Raw genomic sequence first — 27,786 nt, forward strand, 5'->3', positions numbered from 1 at the left:
CAAATAAAATAAAATTGATATTCTTTTCTATATTTGAAAAATAAATGTACTTATCATTGTTCGGAATGATAGGGTGTGGATTCCGTTATTGGAAAGAGCCTGAGTTGATGTGGTGTTTCTTTAGGCATGATTCTTCTAGGCCCTCATACACTTACTCTTACATCTTTTTTGTAGGACAAAATTAAACATCCTAAGTTTAATTTTACAACTTTATTTCCATTTTATTTGATTTTCTACTGTAAAGTAGCTATAAATGCTGAAATGTGTACCCCAAATTTACTTATTTATAAAAGTTTAGTTTCTTGAAAGAATGTATTTATAGTCTTTAAAATTTATTTTGTTTTATTTTAGCTTAAAACAATAGAAACCTTATTGGGTAGTACAACCAAAATCGGAGATGTGATTGTTCTTGGAATGATAACGCAGTTAAAAGAGGTAACTTAATAAACATCAAACTTTTAGTTTTGGCCTTGGATTGATGAAATGTCGGTTACATAGAACATTTTTGTGGCGGGCACAGGAATGTACTCTTTATTGAAAACTCGCCTCACGAACAGAACAATATTGGAATAGTGGTAATATAAGGAAATAGTATCATCATGTTAGAAGCCTTGGAATGAGGATAAATAATGGCTGTTGGCCAGGCACGGTAGCTCACGCCTGTAATCCCAGCCACTTTGGGAGTCTGAGGCGGGCGGATCACCTGAGGCCAGGAGTTCGAGACCAGCCTGACCAACATGGAGAAACCCTGTCTCTACTAAAAGTACAAAATTAGCCGGGTGTGGTGGCACATGCCTGTAATCCCAGCTACTCTGGAGGCTGAGGCAGGAGAATTGCTTGAACCCAGGAGGTGGAGGTTGCAGTTAGCCGAGATGGTGCCATTGCGCTCTAGCCTGGGCAACAAGAGCAAAACTTTGTCTCAAAATAAATAAATAAATAAATAAAATAAAATAATGGCTGTTCAGCAGAGAAACCCATTTCCTGTCTCCATAGGGCCTGTTTTACAATGATGTAAAAATTAGGTCATGTACATTTTCATATTAGACTTTTTGTTAAATAAACTTTTGTAATAGTCAAAAAAGAAACATAAAAAAACAAAAAACAGAAAACAAAAACACAAAAAACTTTTCTCAGTTACCAAGTGTCTTTTTCGTTTGTGTTTGGTTTCCTGAGTAGACATCAGGACAGAGTGTCTTGTCCGGGAGCTCAGTTTGCATAGCCTGAAATTAGGCCCCTAGTGACCTCTGGATAAACAGAGAGTACTGGGTTTCTGAACACGCAATCTGCAGAGTATGTCTTGGTCACTTGGCGATGCTGTTGGCTGTCTTAGAAGGTACCTGGGGAGACCCTCCCTATGGCAGACATTGAGTGTCCCTCTTGCCATTTCTTATCTGTAGGAGTCATTCTCCATTTTGTACCTGTGAGGAGTCAGAATCTCAGTTAAGTGATTAGTCTGGGGTTATCAGACTAGTAAATGGAAGAGCCTGGACTAGAAATAATAGCTGATTTTTAAAATTCACTTTTCTCTTGACTGTATTCTTTTTTTTTTTTTTTTTTTTGAAGCGGAGTCTCGCTCTGTCGCCCGGACTGGAGTGCAGTGGCGGATCTCAGCTCACTGCAAGCTCCGCCTCCCGGGTTTACGCCATTCTCCTGCCTCAGCCTCCGAGTAGCTGGGACTACAGGCGCCCGCCACCTCGCCCGGCTAGTTTTTTTTGTATTTTTAGTAGAGACGGGGTTTCACCGTGTTAGCCAGGATGGTCTCGATCTCTGACCTCGTGATCCGCCCGTCTCGGCCTCCCAAAGTGCTGGGATTACAGGCTTGAGCCACCGCGCCCGGCCTTGACTGTATTCTGTTGTCAAACTTGTAGTTTAATTTTTTTGTCATAGTTTTCATTGTTACATAAATGTGGATTTCTTTCTTTTCATTTTTTTTTTTTAGGGAAAATTTTTTCTGGAAGATCCTACTGGAACAGTACAACTAGACCTTAGTAAAGCTATATCCTTCACTTGTATTTTTTAAAATCTGCATTACGTGAATTGGGGAAATTGACTATATATCCTTCTAAAATTTACCTATTTGGGTTCTCAATGTAACTTCTCTATGTTGCTGGTATAGGAATATAGAGATACAATCCTAAACAGAGACAGAACAACTTTAATTTCCTCTTATTTGAAGAATCTAGGCAAATGACTGATGAAGTTTATATCATGGTAAGAATGATCCACCTTGTCAATATTACCAAGAATTAAACATGAGGACATTTAAACCTAAATTTTTTAAAGCTCTTTCTAAGCTGTGGTCTATTCACAGTTTCAAATGGGAAGTCTTTGAATTTATTATTTAGAAGCCTTGTTAGTCTCAAAATGTATGTTGACTTTATTACTGCCTCAAGAATAGAATTATTTTCCTCAGCTGTTGTGTACCAGTTCCACAGTGGTTTATACACAGAGGCATGCTTTGTCTTAGCAGAAGGTAAGTCAGTATACTTTGTTACTGTCCTTCTCATTCTCCAGTAAAACTATTTCTGCTTTGGGTAAAATATGTTAACATGATATAATTTGGGATACCATTAATTAGAAGAGCATATTTTTGGCAAAATAACTCTTAGACTGTTAATGGGCTAATAGAAATCTTTCTGGGGTGATGAAAATGTTCTGAAATTAGATAGTAGTAATGGCTACACAACTTATGAATATACTAAAAATCACCAAATGACACACTTTTTTTTTTTTGAGACAGAGTCTCACTATGTCACCTAGGCTGGAGTGCGGTGGTGCGATCTCGGCTCACTGCAACCTCCGCCTCCTGGGTTCAAGCGATTCTTATGCCTCAGCCTTCCGAGTAGCTGGGATTACAGGTGCATGCCACCATGCCTGGCTAATTTTTTGTATTTTAGTCGAGAGGGGGTTTCACCATGTTGCCCAGGCTGGTTTCAAACTCCTGAGCTCAGGTAATCCACCCGTCTTGGCCTCCCGAAGTGTTGGGATTACAGGCGTGAGCCTTGCCCGGCCTGAATTATGCACTTTTTTTATTTGTTTGTTTTTTGAGATGGAGTCTCACTCTGTCGCCCAGGCTGGAGTGCAATGGCACAATCTCGGCTCACTGCAAGCTCCACCTCCTGGGTTCACGCCATTCTCCTGCCTTGACCTCCCTAGTAGCTGGGACTACAGTTGCCTGCCACTACACCTGGTTACTTTTTTTGTTTTGTTTTGTATTTTTAGTAGAGATGGGGTTTCACCATGTTAGCCAGGATGGTCTCAATCTCCTGACCTTGTGATCTACCCGCCTCAGCCTCCCAAAGTGCTGGGATTACAGGCGTAAGCCACCGTGCCCGGCCCTGAATTATATACTTTTAAAGGGTGAATTGTATAGTATGTGAATGATATCTCAATAAAGTTGAAAAAAACACTTAATTTTATATAGGCCATAAAATGAAACATTTTCTAATGTGTATTTCAACACGTACTGCCAAACTGAAAAGTGAAAAGTTATGAATCTATTTCTATTTAATGAACTTTATAAGTTGAGACTCTCTGTGGATCTAAAGTTGTTGTGTGGTTCATTGAGGCTGGCAACCTCTGTAATTAGTTCACAGGGCATAAGACTAGCCTGGCATTACTGCTTTGTTGTAACATAATTTTGTCCTTTCAAACACAGAGGATTAGACAAATGAAAGTGATGTTACTTTTTTTCAGGTTGGTTTGAAGATCAAGTGTTTCATGTCAATGCCTTTGGATTTCCACCCACTGAGCCCTCTAGTACTACTAGGTATTAAAATGTTTGGTTTATACTCTATGGGAATTTGGTAATGCTGGCAGGAGTGAGTGTAAGATAGTACGTCATATCTCAGTTACTACAAGGTGTCAGGCTTTGTGTCAAAATGGAAAGAGCAATGGAAAATGAGAATTAGAAGACTGGGTTTTATATGTAATGTGAAAACTCACAGATTGGCCAAAGATTAGTTGCAATACCGTCTTTGTACTTCAGCTTTAACTGGGAAAGATTTCCAGTCTATCTGTTTTATCTTTGGGGTTGATGAGAAGTTCAAGTGAGATAAGAGAGACAGAATAACACTTAGAAGAATATAATTCCATGTTAATATAAAATTCTCACTTTTATATTCTAATGAATGAAAGTTATGTGAGGTAGCTTATAGCTCCTTAATATAAGTAAAAGCATCATAATATTAGAGCTATTCCAAAATGGCCTTCTCTTAGAGGAAATGAGCTCCCTGTCACTTGAGTTATTTGGGCAGAGGCTGTATGATAGTATAAAAGTTGTACTTGGTGGCTCATGGGTTGAAAGTAGTCTATAGACCTTTCTTCTCCCCACTTTGAGGTGTTTAAAAACATTTTGAGTTAGTTTCCATTGTATAAAAATTAGAAGATTTCTCATAAAGGTCTAGGTTTTGGAGTTCTCTTTTAACAGTAGGATCTGGCAATAGAGTGCCTGAATTCTCACATGGCAAAAACTAAACTGCAGTGGTTGCCCACTTTGGGCAGGGCAGGTATGTCTGCCCTAGTTACTGTCAGTGGACTGCTGCTTTGCTATTTGGTGTTATCTTCTTGGAGCCTGTAAGCATTCGAGTTTGCCACCTCTGGGGGAATTAAAGTAGTTGACTTCTAATCATGAGATTCTATATGATGGTGATGATATCAAAAGGAAGCACAAGGATTAAGATTTTAGTTTTATCAGGAGGCAGAGGTTGTAGTGAGCTGAGATCGCGCCACTTCACTCCAGCCTGGCAACAGAGCGAGACTCCATCTCAACAACAACAACAACAACAAAGATTTTAGTTTTAGTATGCCTGTATAAATTCAGGATGCAAAGGCAACATTTTCTGGCTGGGAGTTGACTGGCAGGGCACCCTTTGCAGAGCATCTACTCTTCCTATTGAAGTGACTGAGGGAAAGGTACTGATCTTGCTAAGGAGAACAGAAGCCCTAATCAAGCCAAGCTCACCTCGATTTGAGTGCTTTTGGTGCAGTTTGTGGCTTTTTCCAATATGGTAAGTTTCCTTTGGAATATGTTTAGAGCAAAATTGCCATTGTTGTGTGTTTTTTTTTTTTTTTTTTTTAATTATACTTTAAGGTCTAGGGTACATGTGCACAATGTGCAGGTTTGTTACATATGTATACATGTGCCATGTTGGTGTGCTGCACCCATTAACTCGTCATTTACATTAGGTATATCTCCTAATGCTATCCCTCCCCCAGGCCCCCACCCCACAACAGGCCCCGGTGTGTGATGTTCCCCACCCTAGGTCCAAGTGTTCTCATTGTTCAATTCCCACCTATGAGTAAGAACATGCGGTGTTTGGTTTTCTGTCCTTGTGATAGTTTGCTCAGAATTATGGTTTCCAGCTTCATCTATGTCCCCAAAAAGGACATGAACTCATCCTTTTTTATGGCTGCATAGTATTCCATGGTGTATATGTGCCACATTTTCTTAATCCAGCCTATCATTGATGGACATTTGGGTTGGTTCCAAGTCTTTGCTATTGTGAATAGTGCTACAATAAACATACGTGTACATATGTCTTTATAGCAGCATGATTTATAATCCTTTAGATATATACCCAGTAATGGGATGGCTGGGCCTAATGGTATTTCTAGTTCTAGATCCTTGAGGAATCGCCACACTGTCTTCCATAATGGTTGAACTACTTTACAGTCCCATTAACAGTGTAAAAGTTTTCCTATTTTTCCGCATTCTCTCCAGCACCTATTGTTTCCTGACTTTTTAATGATTGCCATTCTAACTGGTGTGAGATGGTATCTCATTGTGGTTTTGATTTGCATTTCTCTGATAGCCAGTGACGATGAGCATTTTTTCATGTGTCTGTTGGCTGCATAAATATCTTCTTTTGAGAAGTGTCTGTTCATATCCTTTGCCCACTTTTTGATGGGGTTGTTTGATTTTTTTCTTGTAAATTTGTTTAAGTTCTCTGTAGATTCTGGATATTAGCCCTTTGTCAGATGGGTAGATTGTAAACATTTTCTCCCATTCTATAGGTTGCCTGTTCACTCTGATGATAGTTTCTTTTGCTGTGCAGAAGCTCTTTAGTGTAATTAGATCCCATTTGTCAATTTTGGCTTTTGTTGCCATTGCTTTTGGTGTTTTAGTCATGAAGTCCTTGCCCATGCCTATGTCCTGAATGGTATTGCCTAGGTTTTCTTCTAGGGTTTTTATGGTTTTAGGTCTAACATTTAAGTCTTTAATCCATCTTGAATTAATTTTTGTATAAGGTGTAAGGAAGGGATCCAGTTTCAGCTTTCTACATACGGCTAGCCAGTTTTCCGAGCACCATTTATTAAATAGGGAATCCTTTCCCCATTTCTTGTTTTTATCAGGTTTGTCAAAGACCAGATGGTTGTAAATGTGTGGTATTATTGCTGAGGGCTTTGTTCTGTTCCATTGGTCTATATCTCTGTTTTGGTACCCGTACCATGCTGTTTTGGTTACTGTAGCCTTGTAGTATAGTTTGAAGTCAGGTAGCATGATGCTTCTAGCTTTCTTCTTTTGGCTTAGAATTGTTTTGGCAATGCAGGCTCTTTTTTGGTTCCATATGAACTTTAGTTTTTTCCAATTCTGTGAAGAAAGTCATTGGTAGCTTGATGGGGATGGCATTGAATCTATAAATTATCTTGGGCAGTATGGCCATTTTCATGATATTGATTCTTTCTATCCATGAGCATGGAATGTTCTTCCATTTGTTTGTGTCCTCTTTTATTTTGTTGAGCAGTGATTTGTAGTTCTCCTTGAAGAGGTCCTTCACATCCCATGTAAGTTGGATTCCTAGGTATTTTATTCTCTTTGAAGCAGTTGTGAATGGGAGTTCACTCATGATTTGGCTCCCTGTTTGTCTGTTATTGGTGTATAGGAATGCGTGTGATTTTTGCACATTGATTTTGTATCCTGAGATTTTGCTGAAGTTGCTTATCAGCTTACGGAGATTTTGGGCTGAGACAGTGGGGTTTTCTAAATATACAATCATGTCATCTGCAAACAGGGACAATTTGACTTCCTCTTTTCCTAATTGAATACCCTTTATTTCTTTATCCTGCCTGATTGCCCTGGCCAGAACTTCCAACACTATGTTGAATAGGAGTGGTGAGATAGGGCATCCCTGTCTTGTGCCAGTTTTCAAAGGGAATTTTTCCAGTTTTTGCCCATTCAGTATGATATGGGCTGTGGGTTTGTCATAAATAGCTCTTATTATTTTGAGATACATCCCATCAATACCTAGTTTATTGAGAGTTTTTAGCATGAAGGCTGTTGAATTTTGTCAAAGGCCTTTTCTGCATCTATTGAGATAATCATGTGGTTTTTGTGTTTGGTTCTGTTTAAATGATGGATTACGTTTATTGATTTGCATATGTTGAACCAGCCTTGCATCCCAGGGATCAAGCCCACTTGATCATGGTAAATAAGCTTTCTGATGTGCTGCTGGATTCGGTTTGCCAGTATTTTATTGAGGATTTTTGCATCAATGTTCATCAGAGATATTGGCCTGAAATTCTCTTTTTTTATTGTGACTTTGCCAGGCTTTGGTATCAGGATGATGCTGGCCTCATAAAATGAGTTAGGGAGGATTCCCTTTGTTTCTATTGATTGGAATAGTTTCAGAAGGAATGGTACCAGCTCCTCCTTGTACCTCTGGTAGAATTCGGCTGTGAATCCATCTGGTCCTGGACTTTTTTTGGTTGGTAGGCTATTAATTATTGCTTCAATTTCAGAGCCTGTTATTGGTCTATTCAGGGATTCAATTTCTTCCTGGTTTAGTCTTGGGAGGGTGTATGTGTCCAGGAATTTATCCATTTCTTCTAGATTTTCTAGTTTATTGCATAGAGGTGTTTATAGTATTCTCTGATGGTAGTTTGTATTTCTGTGGGATATGTGGTGATATCCCCTTTATCATTTTTTAGTGCGTCCATTTGATTCTTCTCTCTTCTGTATTAGTCTTGCTAGCAGTCTATCAATTTGGTTGATCCTTTCAAAAAACCAGCTCCTGGATTCACTGATTTTTTGAAGGGTTTTTTGTGTCTCTATCTCCTTCAGTTCTGCTCTGATCTTAGTTATTTCTTGCCTTCTGCTAACTTTTGAATGTGTTTGTTCTTGCTTCTCTAGTTCTTTTAATTGTGATGTTAGGGTGTCAATTTTAGATCTTTCCTGCTTTCTCTTGTGGGCATTTAGTGCTATAAATTTCCCTCTACACACTGCTTTAAATGTGTCCCAGATATTTTGGTATGTTGTGTCTTTGTTCTCATTGGTTTCAAAGAACATCTTTATTTCTGCCTTCATTTCGTTATGTACCCAGTAGTCATTCAGGAGCAGGTTGTTCAGTTTCCATGTGGTTGAGTGGTTTTGAGTGAGTTTCTTAATCCTGAGTTCTAGTTTAATTGCACTGTAGTCTGAGAGACAGTTTGTTATAATTTCTGTTCTTTTACTTTTGCTGAGGAGTGCTTTACTTCCAACTATGTGGTCAATTTTGGAATAAGTGCAGTGTGGTGCTGAGAAGAATGTATATTCTGTTGATTTGGGGCGGAGAGTTCTGTAGATGTCTATTAGGTCTGCTTGGTGCAGAGTTGAGTTCAATTCCTGGGTATCCTTGTTAACTTTCTGTCTCATTGATCTGTCTAATGTTGACCGTGGGGTGTTAAAATCTCCCATTATTATTGTGTGGGAGTCTAAGTCTCTGTAGGTCTCCAAGGACTTGCTTTATGAATGTGGGTGCTCCTGTATTGGGTGCATAAATATTTAGGATAGTTAGCTCTTCTTGTTGAATTGATCCCTTTACCATTATGTAATGGCCTTCTTTGTCTCTTTTGATCTTTGTTCGTTTAAAGTCTGTTTTATCAGAGACTAGGATTGCAATCCCTGCTTTTTTTGTTTTCCATTTGCTTGGTAGATCTTCCTCCACCCCTTTATTTTGAGCCTATGTGTGTCTCTGCACATGAGATGGGTCTCCTGAATACAGCACACTGATGGGTCTTGACTCTTTAACTAATTTGCCAGTCTGTGTCTTTTAATTCAAGCATTTAGCCCATTTACATTTAAGGTTAATATTGTTATGTGTGAATTTGATCCTGTCCTTATGATGTTAGCTGGTTATTTTGCTCATTAGTTGATGCAGTTCCTTCCTAGCATCGAAGGTCTTTACAATTTGGTATGTTTTTGCAGTGGCTGGTACCGGTTGTTCCTTTCCATGTTTAGTGCTTCCTTCAGGAGCTCTTGTAAGGCAGGCCTGGTAGTGACAAAATCTCAGCGTTTGTTTGTTTGTAACGGATTTTATTTCTCCTTCACTTATGAAGCTTAGTTTGGCTGGATATGAAATTCGGGGTTGAAAATTCTTTTCTTTAAGAATGTTGAGTATTGGCCCCCACTGTCTTCTGGCTTGTAGAGTTTCTGCTGAGAGATCTGCTGTTAGTCTGATGGGCTTCCCTTTGTGGGTAACTCGACCTTTCTCTCTGGCTGCCCTTAACATTTTTTTCCTTCATTTCAACTTTGGTGAATCTAACAATTATGTGTCTTGGAGTTGCTTTTCTTGAGGAGTATCTTTGTGGTATTCTCTGTATTTCCTGAATTTGAATGTTGACCTGCCTTTTGCTAGGTTGGGGAAGTTCTCCTGGATAATACCCTGAAGAGTGTTTTCCAACTTGGTTCCATCCTCCTCGTCACTTTCAGGTGTACCAATCAAATGTAGATTTGGTGTTTTCACATAGTCCCATATTTCTTGGAGGCTTTGTTCATTTCTTTTTACTGTTTTTTCTCTAAACTTCTCCCTTCATTTCATTCATTTGATCTTCAATCACTGATACCCTTTCTTCCAGTTGATCAAATCGGCTACTGAAGCTTGTTGCATGTGTCACGTAGTTCTCATGCCATGGTTTTCAGCTCCATCAGGTCATTTAAGGTCTTCTCTACGCTGTTTATTCAAGTTAGCCATTTGTCTAATCTTTTTTCAAGGTTTTTAGCTTCTTTGCGATGGGTTCAAACATCCTCCTTTAGCTTGGAGCAGTTTGTTATTACCGATCGTCTGAAGCCTTCTTCTCTCAACTTATCAAAGTCATTTTCTGTCCAGCTTTGTTCTGTTGCTGGCGAGAAGCTGCGTTCCTTTGGAGAAGAAGAGGCGCTCTGATTTTTAGAATTTTCAGCTTTTCTGCTCTGGTTTCTCCCTATCTTTGTGGTTTTGTCCACCTTTGGTCTTTGACGATGGTGACGTACAGATGGGGTTTTGGTGTAGATGTACTTTCTGTTTGTTAGTTTTCCTTCTAACAGTCAGGACCCTAAGCTGCAGGTCTATTGGAGTTTGCTGGAGGTCCACTCCAGACCCTGTTTGCCTGGGTATCACCAGCGGAGGCTGCAGAACAGCAAATATTGCAGAACGGCAAATGCTGCTGCCTGATCCTCTGGAAGCTTTGTCTCACAGGAGCACTGGGCTGTATGAGGTGTCAGTTGGCCCCTACCGGGAGGTGTCTCCCAGTTAGGCTACTCAGGGGTCAGGGACCCACTTGAGGAAGCAGTCTGTCTGTTTTCAGATCTCAAACTCCATGCTGGGAGAACCACAACTCTCTTCAAAGGTGTCAGACAGGGAAGTATAAGTCTGCAGAAGTTTCTACTGTCTTTTGTTCAGCTATGCCCTGCCCACAGTGGTAGAGTCTACAGAGTCAGGCAGGTCTCCTTGAGCTGCAGTGGGCTCCACCTAGTTCAACTTCCTGGCAGCTTTGTTTACCTATTCATGCCGCAGCAATGGCAGATGCCCCTCCCCCAGCCTCGCTGTGCCTTGCAGTTTGATCTCAGACTGCTGTGCTAGCAGTAAGCGAGGCTCTGTGTGCGTGGGATCCTCTGAGCCAGGCGTGGGATATAATCTCCTGGTGTGCCGTTTGCTAAAAATAAGACTGTTGGAAAAGTGCAGTATTAGGGTGGGAGTGTCCCGATTTTCCAGGTACTGTCTGTCACAGCTTCCTTGGCTAGGAAAGGGAATGCCCTGACCCCTTGCACTTCCTGAGTGAGTTGATGCCCCACCCTGCTTCGGCTCACACTCTGTGGGCTGCACCCATTGTCTGACAAGCCCCAGTGAGATGAACTGAGTTCCTCAGTTGGAAATCCAGAAATCACCTTTCTTGTGCATTGCTCATGCTTGGAGCTGTAGACTGGAGCTGTTCCTATTCGGCCATCTTGGAACCTCAAGCGCCATGGTGTTTTTGTTTTGTACAAACTTCAAAATTACTACTTTGGAAGAGAGGTATATTTGAGTTGGCTGGCTGTCAGTTTACCATTTGTTTCTCTTTAGCCAAGAGATCATTATTATAATGTTTCAAATAATTTTCCACTTAAATTATACCATTTTCTCTACATCCAGCTGTTCAGTATATGCTTAGTAAACCAAAGGACTGGTAATGAGGTGTAATAAAGTACATTAAAATGAAATAATCATTTTATTCTTGTTAGGATTATAAATTACTTTTCTCTTAAACTGCCTTCAAAATACAAAATTCAGGGTGCTAAATCTGGTGGTAGACAATCACCTCAACAACTAATATTTTACTGAGTTTTTTTATGTGTAAAATACTGTTTTAGAAATAAGTGCAAATAGGTCTACAGCATGGTCCTATCCTAAAGAGATTTACACTGACTTAATAGCCTCCCTACCATTGTGTAGTTAATGCAAATAATTTTTTTAATGGAAGATGTGAGTAAGGGTTTTCTGAAGTTTAATTTCTCAATATTTAGCTTAATAGGTGTTTCTTTCTGTGATGCTCTGGTTTATGTTTGGGTATATGCTTAACTGAAATCATCATATAATTATATCTACTTACTGCATTCCTCTAGCAACTGCAAAATTATTACTGTACCTTTGAAAATGCCAGTTGGTCCACTTGGTGGGAACAATATCAGTTACCATGTCTAAGGGCTCACAGTGTACTAAGTACTGTGCCCTATCTGCTTTCTGTACATTATCACTTTTATTCCTTCTAGTAAACCTGTGCAGCAGACATGAGTTTAGTTTTTTTGCATGAAGAGTTAGGTTAAGAAGTGTTGATTTTGGAGGCTGAGGTGGGTGGATTGCTTGAGCTGTGGAGTTCAGGACTAGCCTGGGCAACACGGTGAAACCCTGTCTCTATTAAAAATACAAAAATTAGCCAGGTGTGGTGGCATGTGCTTGTAGTCCTAGCTACTTGGGCGGGACAATCGCTTTAACTTTGGAGGTGGAGGCTGCAGTGAGCCGAGATCCTGCCACTGCACTCCAGCCTGGGCGACACACTGAGACTTTGTCCCTCTACCCCCCAAAAAAGAAGGGTTGGGTAATTTTTCCACGGTCACAAACTTTTTTTTAAGATGTAGTTTCACTCTTGTTGCCCAGGCTAGAGTGCAATGGCACCATCTCAGCTCACCGCAACCTCTACCTCCCGGTTTCAAACGATTCTCCTGCCTCAGCCTCCCAAGTAGCTGGGATTAGAGGCATGTGCCACCTCACTCAGCTAATTTTGTATTTTTAGTAGAGACGGGGTTTTGCCATGTTAGTCAGGCTGGTCTTGAACTCCCGACTTCAGGTGATCCACCCGCCTCGGCCTTCCAGAGGGAGGCTGGGATTATAGGTGTGAGCCACTGAGCCCGGCCCAAACTTTTTAGTGTTAGAGATGTGCTTTGATCCCCAGGTTTCTGACTCAAGCTGGTATGCTGCACTGGAAAAGTAGTTGGGTCTTTAAAAAAAAAGTTTTTTTCTTATTAACAATGTAGTTTATGATTGCAAAAAAAAAATCAGAAAATATATAAAGGCACACAAAAGGAAAGGAAAATCACCTGTAATTTTACTAAACAGAGAAAACACTGTTAACATTACTTTTTATATGTATATACAGTTGTGTATTACATAGCAACAGGGATACATCGTGAGAAATGTGTTAGGTGATTATGTCATTGTGCAAACATCACAGTGTACTTACACAAACCTAGATGATATAGCCCACTGCACACTAAGGTTGTATGGTACAGCCTGTTGCTTCTATGCTACAAACCTGTATGACATGTTGCTGTATTGAATACTATAGGCAACTGTAATACAATGATAAGTATTTGTCTATCTAGATGTAGAAAAGATAAAGTAAAACTATGGTGTAAAAGATAAAATTGGTACACCTATATAGAGCACTTATCATGAATGGAAGCTGCAGGACTGGAAGTTGCTCTGGGTGAGTCAGTGAGTGAGTAGTGAGTGAATCTGAAGGCCTAGGACATTACTGTACACTACTGTAGGCTATTAACACTGTACACTGAGGCTACACTAAATTTGTTTAAAAAGAGTTTTCTTTTTTTTTTGAGACGGAGTCTCACTCTGTCGCCCAGGCTGGAGTGCAGTGGTGTGATCTCAGCTCATTGCAAGCTCCGCCTCCTGGGTTCACGCCATTCTCCTGCCTCAGCCTCCTGAGTAGCTGGGACTACAGGCGCCTGCCAGCATTCCCGGCTAATTTTTTGTATTTTTAGTAGAGACGGGGTTTCACTGTGTTAGCCAGGATGGTCTCGATCTCCTACCTCATGATCCGCCCGCCTCGGCCTCCCAAAGTGCTGGGATTACAGGTGTGAGCCATCGCCCCCGGCCAAAAAAAGTTTTCTTTCTTCAGTAAGAAATTAACCTAGGCTGGGCACAGTGGCTTACACCTGTAATCAATCCTAGCACTTTGGGAGGCTGAAGTGAATATTGCTTAAGGCCAGGAGTTTGCGACCAGCCTAGACAGCATAAAAAAACCTCATCTCTACCAACAACAACAACAACAAAATTGGCTGGGTGTGGCAGCGTGTACCTATAGTCCTAGCTACTTGGTGAGCCGAAGTGGCAGCATTGCTCGAGTGAGCCCAGGAGTTCAGGGCTGCTGTCAATTATGACTGTGCCACTGTACTCCAGCCAGAGTGACAAAGCAAGTCCCTGTCTCAAAAGAAAAATTTTTTAATGAAATTAACTGTAGTTTACTATAACATTCTTACTTTAGAAACTTTAAAAAATTTTAAACTTCTTGACTCCTTGTAATAAACAGCTTAAAACAAACACATTGTACAGCTGCACAAAAATTGTTTCTTTATATCCTGATTTTGTAAGCTTTTTTCTTTTATTGATTAATTGACTTACTGACAGAATCTTACTCTCTCTTCAGGCTGGATTATAGCTCATTGCAACCTCAAATTCCTGGACATAAGTGTTCCTCCTGCCTCAGCTTCCCAAGTAGCTAGGACTGCTAATTAAAAAAAATTTTTGTGTAGGGATTAGTCGGCGGGGGGGGTCTCACTATGTTACTCAGGCTGGTCTCGAACTCCTGGCCTCAAGCAGTCCTCCTGTCTCAGCCTCCCATAGTGCTGTGATTACAGGCATGAGCCACTGTGCTCAGCCACTTTTTTCCATCTTTATATTTTCTAAAAATGTTTTTTGTTAAAAACGAAGACAAATGTATTAACCTACGCCTATACACAGCTAGAGTCATCAGTATCACTATCTTTCACCTCCACATCTTTTCCACTGGAAGGTCTTCAGGGGCAATAATTCATGGAGCTGCCATCTGTAGTAACAATGCGTTCTTCTTGAAGGACCTCCTGAAGGACCTGCCTGAGGCTGTTTTACAGTTAACTTAAAAAAAAAAAGTAGAAGGAGTACACTCTAAAGTAATGATTAAAAGTACAGTAAATGTTTACATATTTACTAGTAACATAGTCATTTATTATTGTTATCAAGTGTTACATATTGTACATTATTGTATGTGCTCTACTTTCCTACAACTGGCAGCTCAGTAGGTTGTATACACCAGTGTTTCTACAAACACAGTAATGTGTGGCACTAGGACATTTTGACAGCTAAGATGTCACTAGGCAATAAGAGCTTTTCAGTTCCATTGTCATTCTATGAAACCACTCATATATGCAGTCCGTCATTGCCAAAACGTGTTATGCTGTGCACGACTGTCCATATATAGTAGATCCTCATTATTTACAGATTTGTGCTAAAATGTTTTTGTACCTCCTAAAGTCAATACTAAAGGTGCTTTAGTCATTTATGCTCAGCAGAACAGCAAAAAATTTTGAGTCACCTGGCATGCATGTTCCCAGCTGAAGTCGAACAAGACCACACTGCCCTCTTGTTTCAGCCTCATTAAGAGATGACCAGAGGGGCCAGGGGCGGTGGCTCACGCCTGTAATCCCAGCACTTTGGGAGGCCAAGGCGGGCGGATCACTAGATTAGGAGATCAAGACCATCCTGGCTAACACAATGAAACCCTGTCTCTACTAAAAAAAGAAAAAATAATTAGTGGGGGTGGTGGCGGATGCCTGTAGTCCAGCTACTCAGGAGGCTGGGGCAGGAGAATGGCATGAACCCGGGAGGCGGAGTCTGTAGTGAGCCAAGATCACGCCATTGCACTCCAGCCTGGGTGACAGAGCGAGACTCATCTCAAAAAGAAAAAAAAAAAAAGAGAGATGACCAGAGGACAGAGACTGCAGGGAGCAGTACAGGGTAGTGCAAGAAGCTCTGGCCCTGGGGCCAGTTGTGAGTGGGGCGGGGGGGGGCAGGCATTTGAATCTTAGCTCTGGCACTTGTTTTTGGAGCAACCTCAGACAAGTCACTTAAACTTTTCTCATTTGTAAATTACAATCTACCAGGATAAATTGGTTTTAGGACTTAAGACTATAATCAATCCATGTATATATATGTACAAATTTTCCCATGGAGCAGTGGTTCCGTGTTTGCCAATTCATTGTGGAGATTTTATAGAACATAACTATCACTAATAACAAGAATCAACTGGCTGGGCATGGTGGGCTCATGCCTGTAATCCCAGCACTTTGGGAGGCTGAGGAGGGTGAATCATTCGGGGTCAGGAGTTCAAGACCAGCCTGGCCAACATGGTGAAACCCCATCTGTACTAAAAATACAAAATTGGCTGGATGTGGTGGCACATGCCTGTAATCCTAGCTACTTGGGAGACTAAGGCAGGAGAATTGCTTGAACCTGGGAGACAAAGGTTGCAGTGAGCTGAGATTGCACCATGCACCACTGCACTCCAGCCTGGGAGACAGAGTGAGACTCCATCTTTAAAAAAAAAAAAAAAAAAAAAAAGGAAATCAACTATAACAGGGTATGTATGTGTATCTGGAGAGTTTCTTTTTATGCATGAATGCAGAGGTCTATATTCCCTTTTTTTGGCACTATAAATGGATACATACTGTACCTTGCTTTGTACGTGTTTTTCATCTAATAATATGCTATCAACATTTTCTGTTACTGTGAAATATTGTTTTATCTCATGATTTGTGACATTTAGGAAATATGCTTTGAGCACATACTGTTTTGCCACTAGGTGGGGGAGACAGACATGAAAGAATCGCCCAATGACAATTGACCAATTACAATTTTTTTTTTTTGAGACTAAATCTTGCTTTATCGCCCAAGCTGGAGTGCAGTGGCACGATCTTGGCTCACTACAACCTCCGTCTCCTAGGTTCAGGCGATCCTCCTGCCTCAGCCTCCCAAGTAGCTGGGATTATAGGTACCTGCCACCACACCTGGCTAATTTTCATATTTTTAGTAGAGACTGGGTGGATTTCACCATGTTGGTCAGGCTGGTTTTGAACTCCTGACATCAAGCAATCCCCCCACCTCGGCCTCCCAAAGTGCTGGGATTACAGGTGTGAGCCACCCTGGCCTGATTACAAATTTGATAAGATCTGCAAAGGAGAAGCGCAGGTTCCTATGAAAGTGTATAATGGGAAAATCTAACCTCTTTTGGGATCCTCAGAGGAGGCCTCTGGGGTATTTGCATTTAAGCTGGGAACTGCAAGCTGTCAGTGTAGACTGGGCAAGAGTGGTCGAGGCTGGGAGTGTGTAGATTACCCACTTTCCTACTGACGCTTGCTTGGTGAGCGTTGAATAAAACCAAGCTTTGAAGGAACCGTTGAATAATTTTTTTCACAGTTCTTGGATATAGGCTAGTCTCTGTATATATCCTTAATTCCTTAGGATTAACCATTCCAGAAGTGGAATTACTTGGGCAGATGGTTAGCACATATTTTGAGGTTTCTATGAGGTATTGTTCAAATGGTGTACTCATTTCTCTTACTTTCAGCGACATAGGAAATTGTTATTTTAATGTTTGCTTTAGTCAGTTTTAAGACACAGATATAGCCTATTATTTTATTTACTGCTTCCATATTGCTTGTCTTATTTTAGAATATTTAGATAACCTTTGTACTTTTAAAGTATTACAAAGAGTACATTTTCACCTATTTACACTGGAAAATAACTTCATTAGATAAAAATAAGCTAAATGTATAAAATTATTAGAAAAATATCTCTAGTAGTATATAGAAGATAATTATGTTATAATTATCTAGGGCATACTATGGAAATATTAATTTTTTTGGAGGTCCTTCTAATACATCTGTGAAGACTTCTGCAAAACTAAAACAACTAGAAGAGGAGAATAAAGATGCTATGTTTGTGTTTTTATCTGATGTTTGGTTGGACCAGGTGGAAGTATTGGAAAAACTTCGTATAATGTTTGCTGGTAGGTCTTATTTTTTTTCTTTTTTCTTGAACTCTTATGAGGGTTCATATCTTAAAACTTTTTGAGTATTATATTTATCTTTTTGAGTATTCTATTTAAAAAAAACACTGAGTTAACAATGAGATAATTTAAATTAGATTTCATTTTAAAGACTTAAATTTTTACATTAAGAACAAAACCTGTGTGTGTGTGTTTATAGTCATGATAAATAAGAATTAGTCCTGAAGTTCAAGACCAGCTGGCCAACATAGTGAGACCCCATCTCTAAACAAAAACAAAAACAAACTGGGTTTAAGTGTGAGCCTATTACCTTGGGCATGTTACTTAACCTAAGTCTCAGATTATATGGACATTCTAAGGAGTAATTAAGCCAGTGCAGGCCTGGCCTATAGTAAGTGCCCAATAAATGAGTACTGTTATTAGTATTATTTTAATAAGTTATTAAAATGTTATTTTAATTAAAATAAATTTTTATTATTAAAAAGTCATAGTTAAAGGTTTTTAACTTGATTTGTAGACTAGAAAAGTATTGTTCATTACTCTTTTATTCTTTAGGTTATTCACCAGCACCTCCAACCTGCTTTATTCTGTGTGGTAATTTTTCATCTGCACCATATGGAAAAAATCAAGTTCAAGCTTTGAAAGGTATTAAGGGTCTATTTAATAAGAAGTGTTTCTATAGTCATATAAACTAAAGTAATAAGAAATTATCCATAATATTTTAATTAAGAATATACAGAATTGTGTCTAATCAAATATAATTTTATGGCATTATATGCAAATTTAATTCAATACCTTTTTAAAATTTTAGATTCCCTAAAAACTTTGGCAGATATAATATGTGAATACCCAGATATTCACCAAAGGTAATGATCTCACCACTATATATCTTTTTCACCATTTTGCTTTAAAAAAAACCAAAAAATGAATTTTGTTTTATCAGCAATAATTATTACAAAACTAAGGAAGGAAGAAAGATAAAGTTGAGAAAATTAAAAAAGCTAAGAGATAAAGTTATCCTCACATTGTACTAGAGGTTTATAATAAAAAGTACTGAAAGGGATAGAGGTAATTTCAGCCATACTTGGAATTTCTTCATGACATTACTCTTAAGAGTCTAGAGCTTCACTCTCCAATATGATAGTCACTGGCCACATGTCTCTTTAAATTTAAGTTTAATTGAAGTTAAATAAAATATAAAATTCAGTCCATCAGCTATGCTAGCCACAATTCAAGTGTTCAATTGGACAGTGTGGATATAGAACTTTTCTATCATCACATTACTAGACAGTGTTGGTCTGGAGACTTAATAGTTCATTTATTATAATGCATGAAATTTAAACTTTTTTAAATTTTAAAGTGAAAACAAAGGGAATAACTTGTTTTTAAGCTATTGGATAGTGTTACAATAATATTTTGAAATGAATTGTGTTGAATTTTGCTACAGTAGTCGTTTTGTGTTTGTACCTGGTCCAGAGGATCCTGGATTTGGTTCCATCTTACCAAGGTAAGTTTTGTTCAAATTTTTGCAACAGTGTAGAAAATGTTGTAAAATTTAAAAAGATAAACTATATCACATAAATTGTTTTTATAGGCCACCACTTGCTGAAAGCATCACTAATGAATTCAGACAAAGGGTACCATTTTCAGTTTTTACTACTAATCCTTGTAGGTAAGAATTAGTATTTTGTGTTACACATTTTTCCTTTCATTTAAAAAATAACTCAGCCAGCTGCGGTGGCTCATACCTGTAATCTCAGCACTTTGAGAGGCCGAGGCAGGCAGGCTGCTTGAGCTCAGGAGTTCCAAGACCAGCTTGGGCAACACAGTGAAACCCATCTCTACAAAAAATACAAAAATTAGCTGGGTGTGGTGGCACACGCCTGTGGTTCTATTCAAGAGGCTGAGATGGGAGGATCGCTTGAGCCTGGTCGCTGGAGAGGTTGCAGTGAGCTGAGAATGCACTACTGCATTCCAGCCTGCAGCCTGGGCGACAGAGTGAGACCCTGTCTCAAACAAAAAAAAAAAACAGCAAAAAAAACCTAACTTGATTCCTAAAGTGTGTCTCTGAATTTCAACTGTTATGGAATAAATATAAGAAGAAAATTTATTTTTGTTTTAGGTTTCTCAAAACTTTGAAAATAGTTTAACTATATTTAAATAATTTATTGGTAGTGAATTCAGACTCTTGAATAATGGATAGCGATTTAAAAATAGATACTATTATTACACATCCTTTAAGAAAGGTTACAAAGGAAGAATACAAAGATTACTTATTTACTGTTGGTATTGCTCATTGTAATCATAAATTCTTCCTGTGGGAATACTGTCAGAGTCAGCCTTGGTTGGCCTCTCTTTCCTGCCTACATTCACTCCTTTGCTGGCCTTCTCCAGTGTCCTCTGGCTTTAAGTATCATCTGTGTATTGACGCCTCCCACATTTATATTTCCACCTCAACCTACCTTCCAAACTCCAGACTGAGGTATCCAGTTGCCTACTTATCACCATCCCAACCTAAGTGAACTCCTGATCTTCCTCCCCACCAGTGCCCCAACCTCTTCTGTAGACTTCTCCATCTTAGTTCGTGGCACCTTCATGGCCTGAATAACAATTATTCCAGTTGTTCAGGCCAAACACTTTAGGGTTTCTCTCACATATGTTTTTTCAGGAAGTCCTATTAACTTCAAATTATATCCAGAATCTGCCACCTGTCTATACCTCCACCTCCACAACCCTCTACCACAGTGGTACCCAACCTTTTTGGCACCAGGGACTGGTTTTACAGGAGACAGTTTTTCCAGAGACCCCAGGGGGCTGGGGGTGATTTTGGGATGATTCAAGCATATTACACTTATTGTGTACTTTATTTCTGTTATTATTACATTGTAATATGTAATAAAACAATTATACAACTTACTGTAATATAGAATCAGTGGGAGCCCTGAGCCTGTTTTCCTGAAACTAGATGGTCCCATCTGGGGATGATGAGACAGTGACAGATCATCAGGCATTAGATTCTTATAAGGAGTGTGCAGCCTAGATCACTCACATGTGCAGTTCACAACCGGATTCGTGCTCCTGTGAGAATCGAATGCCCCTACTGATCTGACAGGAGGCAGAGGTCAGGATGTAATGCAACTGATGGGGAGCGGCTGTAGCTACAGATGAAGCTTTGCTTGTTTGCAGCCTGCAGCTCACCTCCCGCTGTGTGGTCCAGTTCTTAACAGACCATAGACTGCTACCAGTCCGTGGCCCAGGGGTTGAGGAGCACTGCTCTGCCATCTTGTTGGCCTGGATTATTACAATAGCCTCCTAATTGGTCTCCAGCTTCTACCCCTTCCCCTCCATATTCTACTCTTAATGCAGTGTGAAAGTGATCCTGTAAAGCATAAGACATATCCAGTCCATCTTCCTGATCCTGGAAAAAGGGCCCCCTCATATGATTTAGTGACAGCCATATCCTTGCAGTGGGAATCAAGGCCCTGTGTGATCTGGCCCTGTTCTCTCTGATTTCCTCTCCTCCCCATTTACTCCAGCCACCCTAGCTTCTCTTCTGTTTCTCAAGGATGCCAGGCGAGCTCCAGTCTGAGGGCCTGTGCTACATCTGTTCCCTTTGCCTGCAGTGCGCTTCCTCCGGATATCTGCTTGACTAAGTCCCTCTTCCGCTTCAAGCCTGTGCTCAAGTCATACTAAATTATGAGCCCTGCCTGTTCTGATCATCCTATTAATATGCCAGCCTTCTAGGCTCTCTCTTCCTACATATGTTATCCCTCTTAGCCTGTCTTTTTCTTTTTCTCATACACTTAATTATCTTAAAACATACTATATAATTATGTTTGCTTTTTATTTTCTTAGCCCCACTCCTCACTAGAATGTAAACTGTATGAGGGCTGGGATCTCTTGGTTCTGTTCGCTAATCCCTAGAATGAGGTAGGCATATATTAAGAGCTCAATACATAGCTGTTAAATGAATGGATGAATAGACAGACTCTGGTTGAAGTTTTGTGTGGTGAACAGTTGATGTGGGAATGGGGTTGTATTCTAAGAGATTTTACCTTTAAAATTAATCTCATTTTTTTCTGAGAAGTCAAATTCAACTACTGTTTTCATTTCAGAATTCAGTACTGTACACAGGAAATTATTGTCTTCCGTGAAGATTTAGTAAATAAAATGTGCAGAAACTGCGTCCGTTTTCCTAGTAGCAATTTGGCTATTCCTAATCATGTAAGTGAAACATCTTTTTTATTAAACTGTCTTACATGTTGCATTATATAAAATTTTATTAAGCCACTTAATAATTTGTCCTTGGGTTAGGACATTTATTTATGGTTCAAAATAGTTTGAACATACTTTTGTCAGTAAGTTAATTTTTGTTAGTGAAGTCAGTGTTTCGCAGCTTTCTACCAAAGTGTATACCCTAAAGGACAGAGAAAAGCTGAGAATAAGCAGAAAATTTCTTTCAAGCTTTGTGTTTTACCTTTTAAACTCTTAAATCATACTTTAAAATATATGTATATTTGTTTTAATAAACTGTTCTTATTTATCCCATTGGTTACATATTTTATATAGTATGTCCATATCACAAGAATGTGCAGTATTTATCTTGTAGCTTCAAGGTTCCCTCACATACAGTTGTCAATCCCAGGTTACATATACCTCCGTTTGAGAAGTATGGAAATAGATGTTACAGAGCATTTGTGTTACTCATTTTATAATATTTAAAGTTTATGGACCAGGCGCAGTGGCTTATGCCTGTAATCCAAGCACTTTGGGAGGCTTGTTTGAGGCCAGGAGTTTGAGACCGGCCTGGGCAGCATAATGATGTATATATATGTTATTATATGAAAACTCATAGATTTTTTTTCCCTAAAATACAGAATAGTTCATTTCATTTTTAAATTAGTGTCTCCCAAAGCTCTGTGAGTCAAAGCTTTCCTAGTTGTTTCTCAAATTTTCTGGTTCCTTTTGGTTTAATTTGAAATTATTTGTTTAGCTATTTTCACTTTTGCAAATGAACTGAAGTTTGCTTTGTTTTGTGCTTTTTTGTAGTTTGTAAAGACTATCTTATCCCAAGGACATCTGACTCCCCTACCTCTTTATGTCTGCCCAGTGTATTGGGCATATGACTATGCTTTGAGAGTGTATCCTGTGCCCGATCTACTTGTCATTGCAGACAAATACGATCCCTTCACTATGACCAATACTGAATGCCTCTGCATAAACCCTGTAAGAATGTAATTAATCTTATATAGTCATTATTTGTCAAGATTAGAGTGCATTTTTTAATTTAAAATATATATTTAGGCCGGGCGCGGTGGCTCAAGCCTGTAATCCCAGCACTTTGGGAGGCCGAGACGGGCGGATCACGAGGTCACAAGATCAAGACCATCCTGGCTAACACGGTGAAACCCCGTCTCTACTAAAAAATACAAAAAAAACAACTAGCCAGGCGAGGTGGCGGGCGCCTGTAGTCCCAGCTACTCGGGAGGCTGAGGCAAGAGAATGGCATGAACCCGAGAGGCAGAGCTTGCAGTAAGCTGAGATCCGGCCACTGCACTCCAGCCTGGGCAACAGAGCGAGACTCCGTCTCAAAAAAAAAATATATATATATATATATATATTTAATAAAATTATTGTTGAAGTAAAAATATGCTATTAATGAAACACTGAAGTAAGTTTCTATACACAGAAAGTTCTTAAATTTTCAGTATAGTATGTGACTATAAAGTAATGTGACTTAAAAAAAAAAAAAAAAAAACACCATGCCAAAACATGAATCCAAAACAGTATTTTCTTCTCTTTAAAACTTATATTGGGATTTCCTTCTGGGAATTGCTTCAGAGTCTGTATATTGGTGGTACCTGTTCTTTGAAAATGATTTTGATTTTTAGAAATTGCACAGGTCCCAAAAACCTAAGCCTGATTAATGTAGAAACCTCATTGGTACACATTTTATTACTTTTTATGTAGAACCTTGAAATTGCTTCAGAATTTTGACGTTGCTTCAGAATTTCTACAGAAATATAATTGACTTTTAGGCTGGGCGTGCTGGCTCATGCCTGTAATCTTAGCACTTTCAGAGGCCGAGGCGGGTGGATCATGAGGTCAGGAGTTCAAGACCAGCCTGACCAACATGGTGAAACCCCGTCTCTACTAAAAATTACAAAAATTAGCTGGGCATGGTGGCACACGCCTGCAATCCCAGCTACTCAGGACGCTGAGGCAGGAGAATTGCTTGAACCCAGGAGGCAGAGGTTGCAGTGAGTGGAGATCACGCCATTGCACTCCAGCCTGGGCAATAGAGCGAGACTCCATCTCAAAAAAAAAAAAAAAAAAAGAAAAGAAATATAATTGACTTTTTGACTTGGAGAATAAATACTGCATAAACAATGACATAAGCACAGTTATGTCAAACAAAATATTATCTCCACTAGTGATTTTTGAATTGCATGCTTCCTTGATTCTTGTGAATTTTAGACTTTACTAATTTTTTATTTCATCTGAGTAATTTCTAGAAACATCATGCCTTAGTTTTGGCATGATGCTGGACCTGTAATCCCAGCACTTTGGGAGGCCGAGGCAGGAAGATGGCTTGAGTCCAGGAGTTCACAACCAGCATGGGCAACATAGGAAGGGCCTGTCTCTACTTACTTTGCTTTCCTCAAACACAGTTTGTCCGGCTTTCTCTAAGACGTGGCTTATCAGCCTTGGCACTTTTGACATTTTGGACCAAGTAATTTTTGGTTGTGGGGGCTATCCTGTGTACTGTAAGCTGTTTAGCAGCATCCCTGGCCTCTATCCACTAAATGCCAGTAGCATCCCCCAGCTGTAACAATCAGAAGTGTCTCCAGACATTGGCCAAATATCCCCGAGGGACAAAGTAGCCCTGGTTAAGAACGTCTGCTTTGGCCAGGCACGGTGGCTCACGCCTGTAATCCCAGCACTTTGGGAGGCCGAGGCGGGCGGATCACGAGGTCAGGAGATCGAGACCATCCTGGCTAACAAGGAGAAACCCCATCTCTACTAAAAATACAAAAAAAATAAGCGGGACGTGGTGGCGGGCACCTGTAGTCCCAGCTACTCAGGAAGCTGAGGCAGGAGAATGGCATGAACCTGGGAGGTGGAGCTTGCAGTGAGCCAAGATGGCGCCACTGCACTCCAGCCTGAGGGACAGAGCGAGCCTCTGTCTCCAAAAAAAAAAAAACGCCTGCTTTAAGGATGAACACAGTTAACTGATTTGATTTGGTTTTATTGCTTAGAAATTTATGACCTCATTTTTATTCACATTGAAATAGTCTTTCACGGTGATCCTATATCCTTACTTAAACTTTGGGCATTCTCCTAGTTAATGCTCTATTTGAATACAACTTATTTCTGAATTTTTCTACTTTTTCATTCCTGTGAGTAAACCACCACCTCCTACACCATCATTATATCTTTTTTACCTTATTTATACCTTTTGGGCAAGCTCAAAACTAGCTTTAGACATTACTTCATCCTTTCTTGATGTTTATTCACATTAACGAATGCCTGCTATAGGCTAGGTGCTGGGTTCAGTGCTTGGGGCACAAAGACTGAAAAGACAGGGCCTCTGCTCAGCCACTTGAGAGTTTCATAGTAGACAATTGTATGTGTGATTATTGCTCAGTTGTTTTACAGGCACATAGGAAGGGAATCAAACAGGCACATAGGAATGCAAATCAGATTTGCATTAGAGAGAGGGGCAGGAAAGACTTCTTGAACTTGCTGATTGTCTCACATGCATATTTGGCATCACGCAGTCTATTTCTTATAGTAAGTAGAGCTCCTCCTCAGCATTTCCAACCTCATCTTTTAGCATAAGACTGTCTAGCCAACTCGAAAGACTTGCTTCAAGTGGAGATATTTTATACTAACAACTCTGTACAGAGATCATGTAAAAATCTGTTGTGTTACTTTATAGTCACATCTTGTCATTTTAAGTCATAACCAAGGAATTTAATTTAAAAAACAGGGATTATTTTATAAAACTTGAGTATTAGGCTGGGCACGGTGGCTCATGCCTATAATCCCAGCACTCTGAGAGGCCGAGGTGGGCAGATCACATGTGCCCAGGAGTTCAAGACCAGCCTGGGCAACACAGTGAAACCCCATCTGTCTTTACAAAAAATACAAAAATTAGCTAGGCGTGGTGGCCCATGCCTGTGGTCCCAGCTACCTGGGAGGCTGAGGTGGGAAGATAGCTTGAATCCTGGAAATGGAGGTTGCAGTGAGATTGCCCCCACTGCACTCCAGCCTGGGTGATGAGAGTGAGACCGTGTCTCAAAAAAATAAAGAAAGAAATAAAATAAAAAAAAATATATATATATAGTTTTTTAAAATTTATTTAAAAAAAGTTGGAATATTCACTTACAGGCATTTTTCTCCCCCAAAGGGCTCTTTTCCAAGAAGTGGATTTTCATTCAAAGTTTTTTATCCTTCTAATAAGACAGTAGAAGATAGGTAAGTGTGTGCACACAGTAAAAAAGATCTTTCTCTAGGTGTTAAATTACTGAAAATTAGATGTTCTATCAGTGTGTTGAGATTTTTTGAAAATGTCTACACTGGCCCGTAAGAAATATTATCGGCTGAGCTTATCATGGTTATGCTGTGTGACACAGAATTGTGCATACATGACAGTACGTTTGTGTTGAAATAGATCAAGAACTGTTTTTTGGGGGAAATCTCAGGCCAGCTGTGGAGGTGGGCTAGTTCTCTTATAGGCTGACTCATGATGTTCTCATTCTTCTGAGAGGTCAGCCCTACTTTCCCTTAAATTGACAGTGAGGGAGCTGTGTGTGAGTTTGGTGATGGTATGGGGTTGGAGTTACAGAAAGGTCTTGGGAGAGAAGAAAATAACTACCTAGTGGGTAGTAGTTTTCACAGAGTGATCTATATAAATCACCCACATCAGAATCCTCTGGGGTCCTTGTTAAAAATGTCGTTTTAAGATTTTACCCCAGACTCATCAAATGACTTTCTAATTGTAAAGAATAGGCATTTTAAATATTATTTCCCTTGATTTCAGACATCCTAACGTGATTTATCAGATAACTATATTTTGAAAAAGCTCCCAGCACTGGTTAAGAACAAGTGACCAGGCAGGGCGCAGTGGCTCACACCTGTAATCCCAGGAGTTTGGGAGGCCGAGGTGTGCGGATCACGAGGTCGGAGTTCGAGACCAGCCTGACCAACATGCTGAAACCCCGTCTCTACTAAAAACACAAAAATTAGCCGGGCCTGGTGGCGTGTACGTGTAATCCCAGCTATTCAGGAGGAGGAGGCTACGGCAGAATTGCTTGAACCTGGGAGGTAGAGGTTGCAGTGAGCAGAGATGGTGCCACTGCACTCCAGCCTGGGCAACAGAGCGTCTCAAAAAAAAAGAACAAGTGACCAAATCAAGTAACTCCCCTCCAGATTCTCGTCAGAGAATATAATCTTGAACACAGCCCAACTGTCTTTTTCTTTTTGGAATTAACATATTTATTTAAATAAAAGTGAATACAAAATGAATAACAAAATTTTCAAAATAATGCTTACAAATATAAAATTAAAAAGGAGGCCGGACACTGTGGCTCAAGTCTGTGATCCCAGCACTTTGGGAGGCCGAGGCGGGCAGATCACCAGAGGTCAGGTGTTTTGAGACCAGCCTGGCCAACATAGTGAAACCCCATCTCTACTAAAAATACAAAAAACTAGCCAGGCATGGTGACACGCACCTGTAGTCCTAGCTACTCAGGAGGCTGAGGCAGGAGAATCTCTTGAACCCAGGAGGCTGAGGTTACAGTGAGCTGAGATTGTGCCACTGCACTCACAGCCTGGGTAACAGAGTGAGACTCTGTCTTAAAAAAAAAAGAGAAAAGGAAAAACACCTCTGTTTCCTAATCCTGAAACCATAATTAAGTTTCTTAAATATATTTATTTTAGAAAATTTTTATGCATATATTCTTGCTGCTTAATACTCATGGAAGATTTAAGTCCATTTATTCTATGATATATTCTAAATTTTATTCTTGAATTTGCTTATTTTACATACAGCTGATTCTTGCTGTATTCCAAGCACAGCTTAGTTCTTGGAATATAGGCAGATATTCTCATAAAGGTCATAGATATTCTAGCCCCTAGTTTTATGAAAGCCTAATGTGTATTTGATTTTACCTAGCCCACACTGAATACTTAAAAAATTGATTTGGAATGCCTTTAGGTAAGGGACAGACA

General features: G+C 39.8%; 1 protein-coding gene and 1 long non-coding RNA gene across 3 annotated transcripts in view; one reads left to right on the top strand and one right to left on the bottom strand.

Moving 5' to 3' along the window:
- Positions 1 to 27,786, top strand: part of POLE2 (DNA polymerase epsilon 2, accessory subunit) — a 52,196-nt gene that overhangs the window by 21,996 nt on the left and 2,414 nt on the right. The window contains exons 7-18 of one of the 2 annotated variants that reach the window (XM_033188116.1): positions 352 to 435; positions 1,940 to 1,996; positions 2,425 to 2,473; positions 3,697 to 3,769; positions 17,378 to 17,550; positions 18,106 to 18,195; positions 18,362 to 18,416; positions 18,998 to 19,057; positions 19,145 to 19,222; positions 21,666 to 21,774; positions 22,600 to 22,776; positions 25,964 to 26,031. In XM_033188116.1, the coding sequence (XP_033044007.1) occupies positions 352 to 435; positions 1,940 to 1,996; positions 2,425 to 2,473; positions 3,697 to 3,769; positions 17,378 to 17,550; positions 18,106 to 18,195; positions 18,362 to 18,416; positions 18,998 to 19,057; positions 19,145 to 19,222; positions 21,666 to 21,774; positions 22,600 to 22,776; positions 25,964 to 26,031 (1,073 nt within the window). The remainder of the gene's footprint in view (positions 1 to 351; positions 436 to 1,939; positions 1,997 to 2,424; positions 2,474 to 3,696; positions 3,770 to 17,377; positions 17,551 to 18,105; positions 18,196 to 18,361; positions 18,417 to 18,997; positions 19,058 to 19,144; positions 19,223 to 21,665; positions 21,775 to 22,599; positions 22,777 to 25,963; positions 26,032 to 27,786) is intronic. The other variant, XM_033188117.1, reaches the window with a different exon arrangement.
- The window catches only part of LOC117069687, a 60,839-nt gene that overhangs the window by 20,288 nt on the left and 12,765 nt on the right, over positions 1 to 27,786 (bottom strand). The gene's annotated exons all lie outside the window — the stretch shown is intronic.

Source organism: Trachypithecus francoisi, unplaced genomic scaffold (genome assembly GCF_009764315.1).
Source record: "Trachypithecus francoisi isolate TF-2019V2 unplaced genomic scaffold, Tfra_2.0 Lachesis_group3, whole genome shotgun sequence".
Taxonomy (NCBI): domain Eukaryota; kingdom Metazoa; phylum Chordata; class Mammalia; order Primates; family Cercopithecidae; genus Trachypithecus; species Trachypithecus francoisi.